Here is a 13,616-nt window from a genome sequence, read left to right as displayed (position 1 = left end):
CCGGCAAGCTAATTTACACAGAAATTACGTTGCAGGTGACCGTAGACGTTACCGGGTCGATAAGCTCGAGGTGAGTTCGATTTATTGGGGGGGTCGATTTCGAGAGCGCGAAAAAACGACTTTTTTCTCACCCTTTTTATCCCAAGGGAGGTGATTAAGGATTCACTTGTTGCTTTGCAGGGGATGCCAGTGGCCCACCGAGAGGACTGCATTTGCAAAGGCTAATAATCCGTAAGTCGTTTCTGTAACGCAAGTGCTCGTTTAAGATCGTTAATGCTTACGCCACGTGCGTGTGCGTATGTAGGGAATAAACATTAACGCCGGCTCGCCTCGTTGAGAAAAAAATTATTTCCGGGCACAAGGGCTATAGAGCATGGGAGATTTTTTTTTTAACACCTTTTGGAAGGTATCTACAATGAGAAAGAATTATCAGTTGACGGAAACAAATATATATTGTTACCTGAATCATATATCATTGCAAGGAAGAATTATTTTGGTGAGAGGAAAAATGATGTCGTTGATTTAAACGACTTTCGTTTACTCTTACTGACATTTCTTTGCGTGTATTTCATCGCAGGATTTTCTATTAGCAATACATATTTCTTTGAGTCAATTAACTTTTTTTCTCAACGTAGAGGACATAATCGCTTCGAGAGGTCGCAAAAGCAAGATGGATAGCCGGTACTCGTGGTTCACTTTCACGTCCATTCGTCACTCAAACACGCGAGGGAAACGCAGTTAAATTTCTCGGATAAATCTTCTCGTGGCTGAAAAAATGATCTATCGTCGATCCCAGGATTTGTCTTGGTTTCAGGACGAACAGACAAACCTCGCCCCTTCGGGCCATCGGTCCAACCCGACGTGGAATCGGCACGAGGGCACATGTTGATCCAATTCTTATTTGTGGGACGGAAGAGACACCGAAAATGGGGGAGAAGTTTCAGGGGAAAAAAACATGCGACGTCGCTGCTTGCCCCGCGGTCAAGAGGATGAAAAAGGAGAAGACCCCCTGCAAAACCGAGGACTGTCCCGGAACTTCCGCCAGGAAAGGGAAGGACGCGAAAAATCGCGAGAAATGTCCCGGGAAGCACCCACTTGCAATTCTTGGGTAATTAGAATTCCCGGAATTTTGGCTTACTTCCGCAGAGTTCCAAAGCTTTCCGCGAACACTTCTTCGTTAGGTTCAAAGTCCTTCTCGAAAATCAATTGTATCCTCGACAATTAACCGGAGTGGCTTTACCGCCTCAAAATATGTAACCGATCCGAGGTGGAAAAATGAAGCCGGGGATTTGCAGCGAGATTTGCAGTGCACTCTGTTACCGAGGGAAACTTTTTAATCCGTTTCTGTCAGGATGTCGAATAACGCTTGGGTTGTTTAAAGCTGACAGCAATTGTGCATAGCGAAATCCGGACAGATGTAGAGCGCCTTTTTCCTGAAAAAAATGTGGAAATCTCTGAATAAAAATGTTCTGCGTGGAAATTGGACCGAGATACGGAAATGATGTGAAATTATGAAAGGAATGAAATTCTTGAAGAGTTTTTCAATGTCACGTATTTCTCTGTTTCAGGGGAGTCTTAATTCGCGTGTAAGTTACTCCTTTCGATGTCAAGCTCCTAGACGAGAATTTCCGCCGTATTTTCTCACCTCCGCGTCTGTAAAATGATTTCGCCGACAAAAAGGCTCGCAGGATGAAGAATGGCACGAAGGGTGATAAAAAGAAGCGGCTAGATGGGGAGGAGCGATTTTCGCATCCAAAATCGAAGAAGAGGTCCAAGGAGATCCAGTGCAAGTCGTGCAGCCAAGATGCCGTGGGTGTCAGTGTGTGCACCGAAATGCCCTCGATGAACACCACGGCTACGTCTTGTCTTCAGGATTGTCAGTACCTCCCAAAGAAGCAAATCATTCGAGAATTTGTCAACGTCGACGTGATGCACGACTCGGAACTCCTTCAGTCGCGAGTTTCTCTGCGGTATCCGATATTCTCATTTATTCATTTAATTGTAACATTCATTAAAACCTCATATTCTGTGATAATGGATTTCAGACAAGAACTGGCTGACAGCTGTTTACAAGATAGCAGCAAATTGAATCGGGGTAAAGCGTACTCTAACAATTGCATGGGTTCAGAGGCGAGCGACAGCATTTCAGAATTCTAATAATCCGGAAGAAATAAAGAAGAGAAATAAACGCGAGAAAAAAATGAACAATTTGGCACAGGACTTCTCAAGAATGTCAGTAATAAAATTTATTTTCTCGCGTCGATACTGTTTTACGAAGCCGAGCGAATTGTATTTTATTCACAAAATGTTATAATAATTATGTACAACGGCGGCCGCAGCTGATGCATTATTATACATCAGACCGAAATTATGCTGACAATTAGATACGTTGTGGTGCACTCTGAGTGACTGGAATTCACTTGAGAAATATTTCTCTACGGTGGCAACTGGATGATAAATCGAATATCCTCTCCCAGAAATTCAGAATTAGCCTACGTATAAATTGCGAGCGAATTTCACCCTCAACATTCCTTCGTAGTCCTTTTCATACAAACTCGACTCTCCAACAACCAGTGTATGAACAGTCTTTCCTGTATGCATCACTCGGTTCGTGTAGATTCTCTAACCCAATCTTTCACGTCTGGCCCTCAAGACGAAGGCATCAGATTTCTGACCAAGTTCACAGGGCCTTGCAGAACTTTCCGAGATAACCTCATGACACCAGAGACTGGATCCCGTCCGAAATACTTGACTTGCAGCTCTTGACCAACTTCCAAACCCAGAGCACTCGGATGGTTCACTTGTCGCTGATCCAATTGCGAATTGTGAAGCAAAGTTGGAGGCATTGTGGGGTACAAGGTTACCATCACTCCCGTGTCTCTCAGTTCAGTTATCTTCGCCTTATAGATTCCACCAAACTCCAGAGTGGGTTCGCGGTCCTTCTTCAAGATCTGCTCGATCATTTCTTTGGCTTCGCGCATCGCCGTTTCATTCGGAGCGAACAGAGAAAACGTCGTCTCGTCCACAGCGTTCACCTAAAACGAAAGTTACATTTTCAGTCGATTAACTTTGTTATACGATGACCTTAACTCTTAATTTTCTTTCTTCACTTACATGAACTCCGGTTTCGACGAGAATTTTCTTCAGATTGCCGCCGCCCAAACCGAGAAATTTTGCGCGCTGGTGTATAGGAACTTCAATGTTCTCCGTAACTGGCATGTTAAGTTTCTTCTCTCGCCTCGGAGAGCAGATTGCTTGGTTCATGATACCAACTATCTCACTTTTCGCGTTGCTCGCAGCTTCTAGGCTTTCCATGATGATTTTCAATGGAAGGCCAGGGACTTTGATGTCCGCCTGTAAGGACGTGATGCCCTTTTTGGTGCCTGCTACTTTAAAATCCATGTCGCCCATGTAATCTTCAATGCCCTAAACACATTTCAGTGTTAATTTTCTCTTATTTTTCGTGAACTTCAATTTTTAAATATATGGTTAAAGAACGTACCAGTATATCGGTTAAAATTCTATAATCTTCAATTACATCTGGATTTTCTTGACTGTATTTTGTAACTAATCCAATGGCAACTCCTGCAGCAGCAGCAGAGATCGGAACCCCTGCATCCATCAATGCAAGACTGCCTGCACAGACCGATGCCATCGACGAAGACCCTTTCAATAAATTATTGTTCACATGAATAAATCATTTATACAATGCGAACTGTTATAAAACTTCCTCTCCCATTATCTTCTTTTTTTACCTACCGTTTGACTCAAGAACTTCGCTAGTTAATCTTATCGTAAATGGATAGTCTCTAGGAACAATTGCTCTTAGGCCCCGTTCCGCTAAGGCTCCATGTCCTAGTTCTCTTCGACCTGCAGGACCACTTCGCCCTACGTCATTAGTAGCAAATGGTGGAAATTCATAATGTAGAAAAAAGTTCTTTTCTTTAAATCCACTAAAATAAAAAAATATTCACTATCCTCGTATATTAAGAACGAGAAATCGTACTGGTGTCACTTTTAATTACCTGGTCAGCATGGAAATTGTGTCTAATTTTAAAGCGCTGTCTGCAGAATCTAACGTTACTGTACAGAAAACTTGAGTTTGACCTCTTTGAAAAAGTGCCGAACCATGAAGAGGTTTGTAAAGGTCCACTTCACAAGATATTTTACGTAGTTCTTCTAAAGTTCGTCCGTCACACCTACGAAATTAATTGTAAAGAGTAAGAATCATTGTTATTTTCATTTTGTATGCTAATGAAGTTACATACCTGCTGTTATTTTCAAAGATAAGTGATCTAAATGTTTCTCTGCAGACAACATTAAATGCATTAACAACCGCAGTTACATCCAAGTCTGAATAGCTTCGTTTCATGCTTTCAAGAATGTCAGTTTTAAGCTTATTTACAGCCTCATCCCTTGAAAGTTTGTCATGACTGCTATCCATGAATATCTCTCGTAATTTCATATTTGCTAACAATTTTACAGTGTCAGTAATTTCCTTTTGATTGTCAGTTTCTAATGGAATTTCTCTTTTCGGTTTACCAATCATTTTTTGAAGTTCTTGAATAGAGTGCACAATGTTTTGGCATTCCTTAATGCCTGTCTTTATTGCTTTCTTTAGATCTGGTTCCAATATATTCTCTGCAGTTGCCTCTAACATTACAACATGATTCTGTTTTGTACCAGCAACGATTAAATTTAATTGAGTTTGTTGCAGGTCTCGTCTATTTGGATTGATTAACAATTCATTACTTGCAAAACCAACTCTAACTGCTCCGACAGGTCCATTCCATGGGATATCGGAAATAGCTAAAGCAGCCGAGGCACTGTTAATTGATAAGATATCTGGATCATTTAAATTATCGATTGCAAGCATATTGCAGATAATTTGAGTATCAAAACAGTATCCCTGTGGGAAAAGTGGCCTTAAAGATCTATCTATCAGTCTGCTAGTCAGAATTTCATTTTCAGAGGGTCCAAGCTCCCTTCGCAAGAAGTTCATTGGTATGCGACCAGCTGCAGCGGATTTCTGCCTATAGTCTACTACCAAAGGAAGAAACGAAGAACTGGAAGCTTGAGTTTTACTAACAACCGTGGACATTACAGTCGTATCTCCTAATGTTGCGGTTGCACATCCATCAGCTAATCGTGCGTATTTTCCACTAGATATTTTCATTTCAGTCCTGAATAAATCAAAACTTTAATTAATACTTCTGTCCTTATAATATGAGACTGAGGATATTGTTTAAAGGGTGAATAAATAAAAATGGTAGGGCATCGAGAAACTAATCGGTTAACCAGTTGAAATACCATGTCATATGTAAAAAGAATGATCAAAATCGAATTCGTGAATGGATGAATTATTCTCATCCCATAAAAATCATGATTATTTAACATACATTTCTTTGCTTTTAAAATGTTTAATAAGATAGTCAATGATACCGGTATTTTCCACGAGGTTAGGTTAGGTTCAAGAACACGTTACTTACCCATTTGTGAACTTGGCAACAGACTCTGCATTTTTTTTAGGATGAATATTTGTACTAAATTTTGCATTCAATGCACTACTAATTTTAATGTGGCTTTTATTGAATACAAACGCAAACTTATTTTGTTTGAATAACTTGGGACTTACAAACACCGCCATGCTTCCCGTCTCCAACACTGTCTAACACAGATCACACATGTCTCTACCATAACTCTGCATTATCAACTTTTACCAGTCTTGATAAGTCTCACAGTATCAGTACTTTTTCAAAGGCAACAAAGTACGAAGCATGGGTATTTTTATTTTTGAATTGAAGAACTAATCATTTGGTAATCAGGTTAAATAATTGTTATAAACATTCTTCTCTGTATACAGTATCTTATTTGGTTAAGACTTAACCTATTCATTTCACTTTAAGAAAAACAACTGTTGTTATTTCCAATATCAGTTGATGACATTTTAGACCATTCATTCAATTGGTTTTAATGAACGATAAGATGCAACAAATGTCTAGATTAGAAATAAACGTTAGACGTTTATTATCACGTTGTGAACTTATGGCTAAAGATGATCCTGATAAAGACTGGCGATTGGAAAAGGTATACTAATTTTTATTTTTCGGCTGTTATATTTTATGATAGGTTTAGATACTAGTACGCAGTATTGAAGTATTTGATTTTTTTTCCAGTATATATTGGCCCTGGACGGTATGATAAAAAATCTTCAAACGTTACCTAAGTAATTTTATTAAATTGAATATACTGATTTGTATTCATATTATTTACATACACATTAGTTGTTTTATTTTTGTCTACTTTTAATTTTAGCAAGCCATCAAGGGACTTAATGACGGAGTACATTAGAAGAATTGAATTTCTAAAAGGAGTAATTGATACAACAAAGCTTTCAAACCCTATCGAAAAGGTTGCGGCAGCACAATTATTACCCAAAAGTGTTGTTACAATGTCAGATAATATTGGTTCCAGCATTACAACGCAAATACATCAAAAGACAACTGCCAGGTTCAATAAGGAATTACGATCAGAATTGTTTAATACCGATAAAGGTAATATTTAAAAAAAACCTCTCCCCTATAGTTCATATGTATTGTTTGATTACTGTCTTCTAGAATCACCTGATAATGGTCTCAGGCAGCGAGTAATCCACCAGAGTTCTCAGGAAGAAGATTTAGATGCTATAATAAAATATAACCGAAACATTCAGGAAAAAATAGCAGAAAATATGCTTTTAATGACCAATAATATGAAAGAGCACGCACAAACTGCAAGTGCTATTATCAGGAAAGACATCACATCATTGGAGAAGTCCGATAAATTGACTGATACCAATGTTAACAAACTTAAAAAAGAATCTATAAAATTGGAGGAGCATACGAAGTCAACTTGGAGGTGTTGGGTGTGGGTCATGGTTGCATTTGTACTCATTGTTTTCTTTAGTAAGTGTAATTGAAAAGTCATACATGTTATAATATATATTTATAATATAAGTAATTTAACGCTTTCTTTTCAGATATGGTACTTTTTATGAAAGTAGCCAAGAAAAAAGTATGATAAATATGGTAAACGTTTAATAACTATTTAATATATATAATGCTAATAAGTATTCATTCCATAGAAAATTTGTAATATATAGAACAAATATTTTGAGACTTTTTATGCTTAACAGGAGCTGCTTATAGATCCCTCCATGTGAACCCTTCCGGTGAAGTGCTGCTACCTTGCGGTTAGTATGGGAATTACTAGCAATTTGAAAGGGACCACACAAATGGCCTAAAAGAGCCATATTTATCGTTTAATATTACTGAGATTTTGTATGTTCCACCTGCTTATCCAAGGATACGTTCATTCTTGTTTGATTAACACTAAATTTTAACGTTTATAAAAGTTTCAAATGAAAATCTCGTTCAAAAATTACGCGGCTCCGCACGTCTGCCATCTTGCGGCAATGTTCGCACCAGAGATTTGAAATAAGAAAAGTAAACGTTCGGGACGCTTTCGAATAAAACCCACTAAACTTAAAATAGATGTAATTTTATGTCTGTTTATTCATTAACGCGCAGCAGGCGGTTTGAAATAGTTTCAAAACCTAGAACGTGAAATGCATTCTATATACATGCGACTTTGAGACCTCTTACGACAAGTCGGTGATGCAATTGTAACCTAGAATTACTGGTTGCCGAATAAACGATCGATAATGGGTGACAGACACCATATGAACAAATATAAACCGCAATAATTGTGAAAATCGACGAACAAAACTTTGATGCTAGGGCATTTTGATATAAATTGGGTTAAACGGCGATAACGTATTTAATTTCCATCATTTTCAAGGATCTTGAGTAAATAGCTACTCTAGATTTCTTTGGTGTTTCGGTATTGATTGACTAAATTTCTGTCAGTCGGAGATGCGCGGAGAAATAACTTACAAACTTATGGACCGTTCTACATTTTGCACGACCAGCTATTTTGAACATACAATAGTAACCAACTAATAAATTCACGGCAAAATAATGAAACTGATTTATGAATATAAATGCATGAATTTGCAATAGTGAAGCTGCGCATCCCTGAAGTCGCCATTTTACGTTAGATCTCGAAAGTTCCAAGTATGGCAGACCGTACCAATTGAAAAACTTGAAAAATCTCGTTTATTATTAAGCCACCGCTCAAATTGAATGAAAAATCACGTCAAGAATGATTTTTGCGTTACGTTGTTAGTTAAAACGGAGGTGAGCGACATGTCTGTCCGAGTCGTCCAGTATTCAAATTTCGCATCATTAGGGCATTCGCACAGCGGATTGGTCGACAGGAGAACCTTTCTCAAGATGGCGGCTGCGCGGGTCAAACGTGGACGCATCTCTCAGTGCCTCATGACAGGTTTACGCGGCCAGGTATACACCTACAGTTCGGTAGCAGTGCATCCGAGAAAGAGGGCACTAGCGCAGCGAAGTCTGCGCGAGAAGGAAAGCAACTGTGAGAGAGGGCGCGTCATGAAGGCGCGCGTGCGAGTGAGCGAGAGCGGCAATAGAGCGAGAGAGAAGCAGAGCGCAAGAGTCCGCGTATGACGAGCAGCCAGTCGAAGGACCGAGTTGCGATAGTCGATGGCATGTTTTCGTTTAACTAACTCTTTGCAAACCGAGCGGGAGTGTGAAACGTATTGACAGCGATATCTCGAGGGAATTCCGCATTTATCGCAAACAGGTAAGACCATTGGGAAGCTCTGTAACCCCGGTAAAATAGAATCATTTAACGCGCTCGAATTCGTATCAGGTTTTAGGCCGTGTGGGAGAGCGCGTTCGGTGTAACGGCAGTGCGAGAGAGAGGGCCGACACACAGAGGAATAAAGACCATGGAGTCGAGCGCACATCGAACACAGGAGAAAACTATAGACGGAGGTGAGATTTTCTATGGTTATCTTCGTTGAAAACGACTTATGGGGGGTTTCTTAATTATGTAACAGTGTTTGGTTTCGTTTATCAATGCGCAGCGACCGTTTTTCTAGCCCTCGCGTTAGTGAAATACTTAAGTATTCAATAGAGGACATGCAGTTTCTATCTCACTTCTGCACGATCATTATACATATGCAGGGTTAGTAAGACGATGATTTAATGATTCCTTATTATGATTGAATTTCAGAATGGAATTTCTCACAAGATTTTTTAATTCTTGCATAGTGATAGTCTTTATTGGAAAGTAGGACAATTATGTTTAGTTGTTAAGTACTGTTACCTTTGTGGGGAAGTAATGCCATGAGAATGTGTTTGACTTTATTATGGAATAGTTTGATGGAGTTATAACTTGGCCAATTCATTTAATTTGTGCAATATTTTTGTTGAGATATGTGATAATTATGTTTTGCTTGCTGGATTAATAAAGTTTTTATTGCAGTTCATATAGTGATGTGGATGCAGCATATATTATCTTTTCAAAGGGAAATTGTAATTAATTAATATCAATTGTAATTAATGAAATTCATTAAAATCATGCATTTTTATAATGCATATAAATTGTTTTCAGTGAAATACTAGAAATATTTGTCAAAAATATCCTTTATTAATTAAATACATTTATGATTTAAAAAATTATTATCTATTATTTATTTAATAAAATAGTAATATATTTTAACCGAATATTTTTTAAAGGTATTTTTAACTTGATAAATATTTCTTTCATTTATAGTAAATTAATGCTATTTTTTAAATACAGTGATGAATTATTTTTTAAAATATAAATGTGTATTTGATGCTCTTCCAGACAATGGCTTCGTCTGGCAAGATTATTTGGATGTTACGGAAAGTGTCGAAGTACCACAGATTATGTTTCCTCACGTTGAGTTGACATTGCAAAGTGGTATTGAAATCGGCATGTCTTTAGAAGTACCAACAAAGAAAAATACAGAAGATGATGGATGCTACTGGGTAGCGTCAATTGTAATGGCATGTGGCCCTTTATTGCGATTAAGATATTTCGGTGGAGATGACCGGTCACTTGAATTTTGGTTTAATCTCACTAAGGAATTAGCTCACGAACTCGGGTGGTGCGTAAGGAATGATAAAAAATTAAAACCACCCGATGTTGTATTACAACGATCACCTGATTGTTTAGAAAGACTGCCAGAATTTTTAATGACTGCAAGGTCCATTCCATCAGAAATGTTAGCCGGGGTGTGTATTTTATAGATATTATTATGTTACATTTTGACAATTTTTAAGAAAGTTTCTAAGTAACTAATACAACATATTATACAGGATGGACTCAGTATGACCGATAGAATCAAGCATGGAATGAAAGTCGAAGTCAGTGATGTAAGGCATCCATATAAATTATGGGTTGCTACGGTAATTACAGTTATCATGTTTTAACTGATCAACTACATTAATAGCCCAAAGCAGCACCGTGAGATAACATATCAAATATGTTTTAATTTTAGATAATTGAAAATGTGGGAGGTCGTTTACTGCTGCGATATGATACTCCAGGATCGAAGACTCAAGATTTCTGGATATTTTGTACTTCAGAACACTTGTACCAATATGGTTTTGCAAATAAGTCAGAGTCTCAGTGGTTCTTGGAGCCTCCTAGTTCCATTCTTGAGATGCACACCTACGAAGAGTGGAAGGAACTGACAGAATCATGTCCAAAGAACGATGAAATTCCAGATAATTTATTTAAAAATTGTATAAATCATTCGCCCCATAATTTTAAAATTGGTATGAAGTTGGAAGCTCTTTCACCCGATGATAGAGCAAAGATATGTGTGGCGACTGTCATGAAAGTCTTCGATGACACATATTTTTTGGTACAAATTGATGATTTTATTAAGAAGGAACAGCTACCAAATAGCGAAGCTTTCGTTAATGTTTCCAAAAGAGATACTTGGCTGTGTACTAGTGAGCATCCTTATATTTTCCCCATCGGATGGGCTAAGAAAAATAATTTAAAGTAAGTTCCGCTCACAGTCAGGAAATATAAGAGGTGTATTATACAATAAGTAAATTAAAAACATTTTATTTTATTCACAGGGTTACAAATCCAGATGGTTGGATAAGTAAGTCGGGCGAATTCGACTGGGAGGAATATTTAAAAGAGACGAATTCTGTAGCAGCAACCGAAGACTTGTTTCACGAAAGAGAAAGCGCAGTTGATGCGGGATTTGAATGTGGCATGCGATTAGAAGCCGTCGATCCGCAGGATGAAAGTGTCATCTGTGCAGCACATATTACAAAAATAATCGGCAATTTGTTATGGTTAAAATTAGACAATTACGAGGACACTCGTCCCGAGCACGTAGTCTTTATGCATTCTTTAAAAATCTTTCCAGTAGGCTGGTGCGAGTCTAATCATTACCCACTAAAGCCACCCAAAGATTACGTCGAAATCTGTAAGAAATTGGAGGTTCCTGTAAAGGAGACAAAGAAAAGAGACATTTTGGATATTCCCATATCCGAGCCTAGGTCGTCTTTATGGTGCCCGAAAATTTATTTCAATTACCGTTGCTATACGGGCCCTATGATCTCCAAGGGGAAATTAGCCACCCTTCCGAAAGCGGTGGGTCCTGGTCCCGTAATTTTAGTCATGAGAGAAGTTCTGTCCATGATAGTCTCTGTCGGCTACAGAAGCTCTAGAATTTTAAAAGTTCTTCAGTGCGACTCTAAACCCGATCCTGGCTACCACTTGGAAGTACTTAAAGCAAAGCACAAGAATAACACTTATCGAGCTAGTGTTGCCGTAGTCACGTCTGGTGACATGGTCGCCGACTTCTGTCGAAATATTTGTAAGAAATTGATGGTTTGCCCTAATTTATTCGGTCCTCTCTACGTTTCGGAGGATGAATGCCCGGACAGATGTCACAAGACGTCGAAATCGAAGATCGGTAAATGCAATAATTAAATTACTCCGTTCAGCGTATTTCGCAAGACTGAAGTATATTTAATAAAATATGTACTCTGCTCATTTGAAAGTATTTTATTTTTAATTACAGCCGCAAGCGTGGGAATAGGCAGGCGAGGGAAGCCAAAGGGCTACACGAGCATCATGGTACAAAAGCCGAAGCCATGGGGAGGACGGCGTAAAAGGCGTCGAGGTCGGTGGGCGAGTCGCCATAAAGTCCTTAGCGACGAAGCCGGGGAAATCGAGGACGAAATGTCATTTATGACTTTGGATCTCGCGAAACATGCTTCCATGGTAATGGAAGAAGCCTTCGACGATAGGCCTCCTCTTTCTGAGATCGACATAATGATTCAAAAGGGCCTCGAAAAGTCCGACAAATCTGACGACCTCAAGACGGAAGGACCTTCCAGCAACGCATCCGAAGACTCTAGGAGTTCTTTCAATGATAGGAAAAGTAAAGACAGTACCGAGGGAAGTTCTGGCGGAGGAAACATTAAGCCAATTTCGAGGTGCAACCAGAATGGTACCGGGCCTAGAGGCGTGAAGAGGGAACGAGAATGGGACACCAGTATAGAATCAGACTGCTCCGAAGGAGATGCCGATTATGTACTCAAGCACAAAAAACAAAGACGGCCGAAGACTCGAAAACTCGATTCGAATCCTCTTTTCTGGAGCGTCGATGATGTCTTTCGATATCTTAGAAAGACCACGGATTGCAAGGATATTGCGTATCGAGTTAAGCAAGAGGTAGGTAACGAGAGATATGTAGTTACGTACTCTTTGCTTTTATTTTTTAAAGGAAGTAGTTATTTCAGCATTTGATTTTATTTCATATTAAATATTTTAGGAGATCGACGGACTTGCTTTTCTCCTGCTGAACCTGCCATCGATCACCCAACACATGAAACTACGAACCAGTTCAGCTATGAAATTGTGTCGTCACGTAGAACAAGTCAAAGTGACGTTCTTCCTGCGACACATCAACGAAGTCGAACCGGAACAGTATCAAATATTATAAGACTCCTTAACTGTGAATGTGTATCGTCGGATCATTGGCGATTCTTGTGAATGTTATTTATTGTACAATTGTATCATGATAGTCGCACTTTAATTCATAAATCTAATGACGAGATTATATACTGTATGCGGATGCGTTTTATAAGACATCCACAGGCATTTCCATCGCATAATCTAAATATGCGTGATCACATATTGAAACTGGAATAAAATGTTATTCGTTTACGAGATTTGCACATTTTTCGTGAATTTTGTTTATTGAGATTGAATAAAGACATTCTGTTAGAATAATACTCTGATCGTGCAGATCATGCCCATATGGCCTATTCTAGACAAATACTCGTCCCATCGTCCTATACTGAAAATGGAAGTCCTTGGTCGCTGACTCGATGAGTCATGATTTTGCGGATCGATAATATCGACTATCGATTGAATTAAGTTTTAAGGGTTCCCTTCTGTCGTAACCGGAAGTGCAAACCCCACGGGACCGTAGTCCGTGATGTTTCGTAACCGCTGTTTGCCGAACCGATACGAGTCTTCGCGTTTCGTCTCTAGAAATAACAATGCTGCCTTCGGCCATCTCGCATTTAGGACATTTTACCTCGGGACATTCACCCACACTTTCCTCGTTTGCCTCGTCGTATTTCATTCTAAATCTGCAACAAAGACGGAGTCAACCGTGCCAGATACCTTTAAACTTG

The 13,616-nt window shown here is 38.9% G+C and overlaps 3 protein-coding genes across 6 annotated transcripts; 2 read left to right on the top strand and 1 right to left on the bottom strand.

Moving 5' to 3' along the window:
- Positions 1-2,263: 2,263 nt before the first annotated feature.
- Positions 2,264-5,672, bottom strand: LOC105697338 (polyribonucleotide nucleotidyltransferase 1, mitochondrial). Its single transcript, XM_012420580.1, has 7 exons — positions 5,490-5,672; positions 4,269-5,183; positions 4,026-4,199; positions 3,760-3,953; positions 3,503-3,666; positions 3,115-3,426; positions 2,264-3,035 (listed from the first exon to the last, which is right to left on the bottom strand). The coding sequence occupies exons 1-7, from the start codon at positions 5,645-5,647 to the stop codon at positions 2,649-2,651; spliced, it is 2,304 nt and encodes a 767-aa protein (XP_012276003.1). The 5' UTR covers positions 5,648-5,672; the 3' UTR covers positions 2,264-2,648.
- Positions 5,673-5,694: 22 nt separating this feature from the next.
- On the top strand, positions 5,695-8,064 carry LOC105697339 (vesicle transport protein USE1). Of its 4 annotated transcripts, XM_012420583.2 has the most exons (7): positions 5,695-5,817; positions 5,907-6,087; positions 6,177-6,226; positions 6,316-6,554; positions 6,618-6,944; positions 7,019-7,067; positions 7,175-8,064. In XM_012420583.2, exons 2-6 carry the CDS (start codon positions 5,974-5,976, stop codon positions 7,057-7,059), a joined length of 771 nt encoding a protein of 256 aa, XP_012276006.1. In that variant the 5' UTR covers positions 5,695-5,817; positions 5,907-5,973; the 3' UTR covers positions 7,060-7,067; positions 7,175-8,064. The 4 variants fall into 4 exon arrangements, with proteins under 4 accessions (XP_012276006.1, XP_012276005.1, XP_023289052.1 ...); XM_012420582.2 differs by having other exon boundaries at positions 7,019-8,064; XM_023433284.1 differs by having other exon boundaries at positions 5,706-5,768; positions 5,864-6,087; positions 7,019-8,064.
- Positions 8,065-8,573: 509 nt separating this feature from the next.
- LOC105697369 (scm-like with four MBT domains protein 1) lies at positions 8,574-13,186 on the top strand. The gene is made up of 8 exons (XM_012420640.2): positions 8,574-8,709; positions 8,779-8,903; positions 9,763-10,172; positions 10,257-10,346; positions 10,439-10,950; positions 11,031-11,881; positions 11,990-12,645; positions 12,746-13,186. Exons 2-8 carry the CDS (start codon positions 8,858-8,860, stop codon positions 12,914-12,916), a joined length of 2,736 nt encoding a protein of 911 aa, XP_012276063.1. The 5' UTR covers positions 8,574-8,709; positions 8,779-8,857; the 3' UTR covers positions 12,917-13,186.
- Positions 13,187-13,616: the final 430 nt, after the last annotated feature.

The sequence above is a fragment of the Orussus abietinus genome, unplaced genomic scaffold (genome assembly GCF_000612105.2).
Source record: "Orussus abietinus isolate OABI.00-Male unplaced genomic scaffold, Oabi_2.0 scaffold42, whole genome shotgun sequence".
NCBI lineage: Eukaryota > Metazoa > Arthropoda > Insecta > Hymenoptera > Orussidae > Orussus > Orussus abietinus.
The sequence above is the reverse complement of the archived record's forward strand: the minus strand, read 5'-3'. Positions and strand labels throughout refer to the sequence as shown.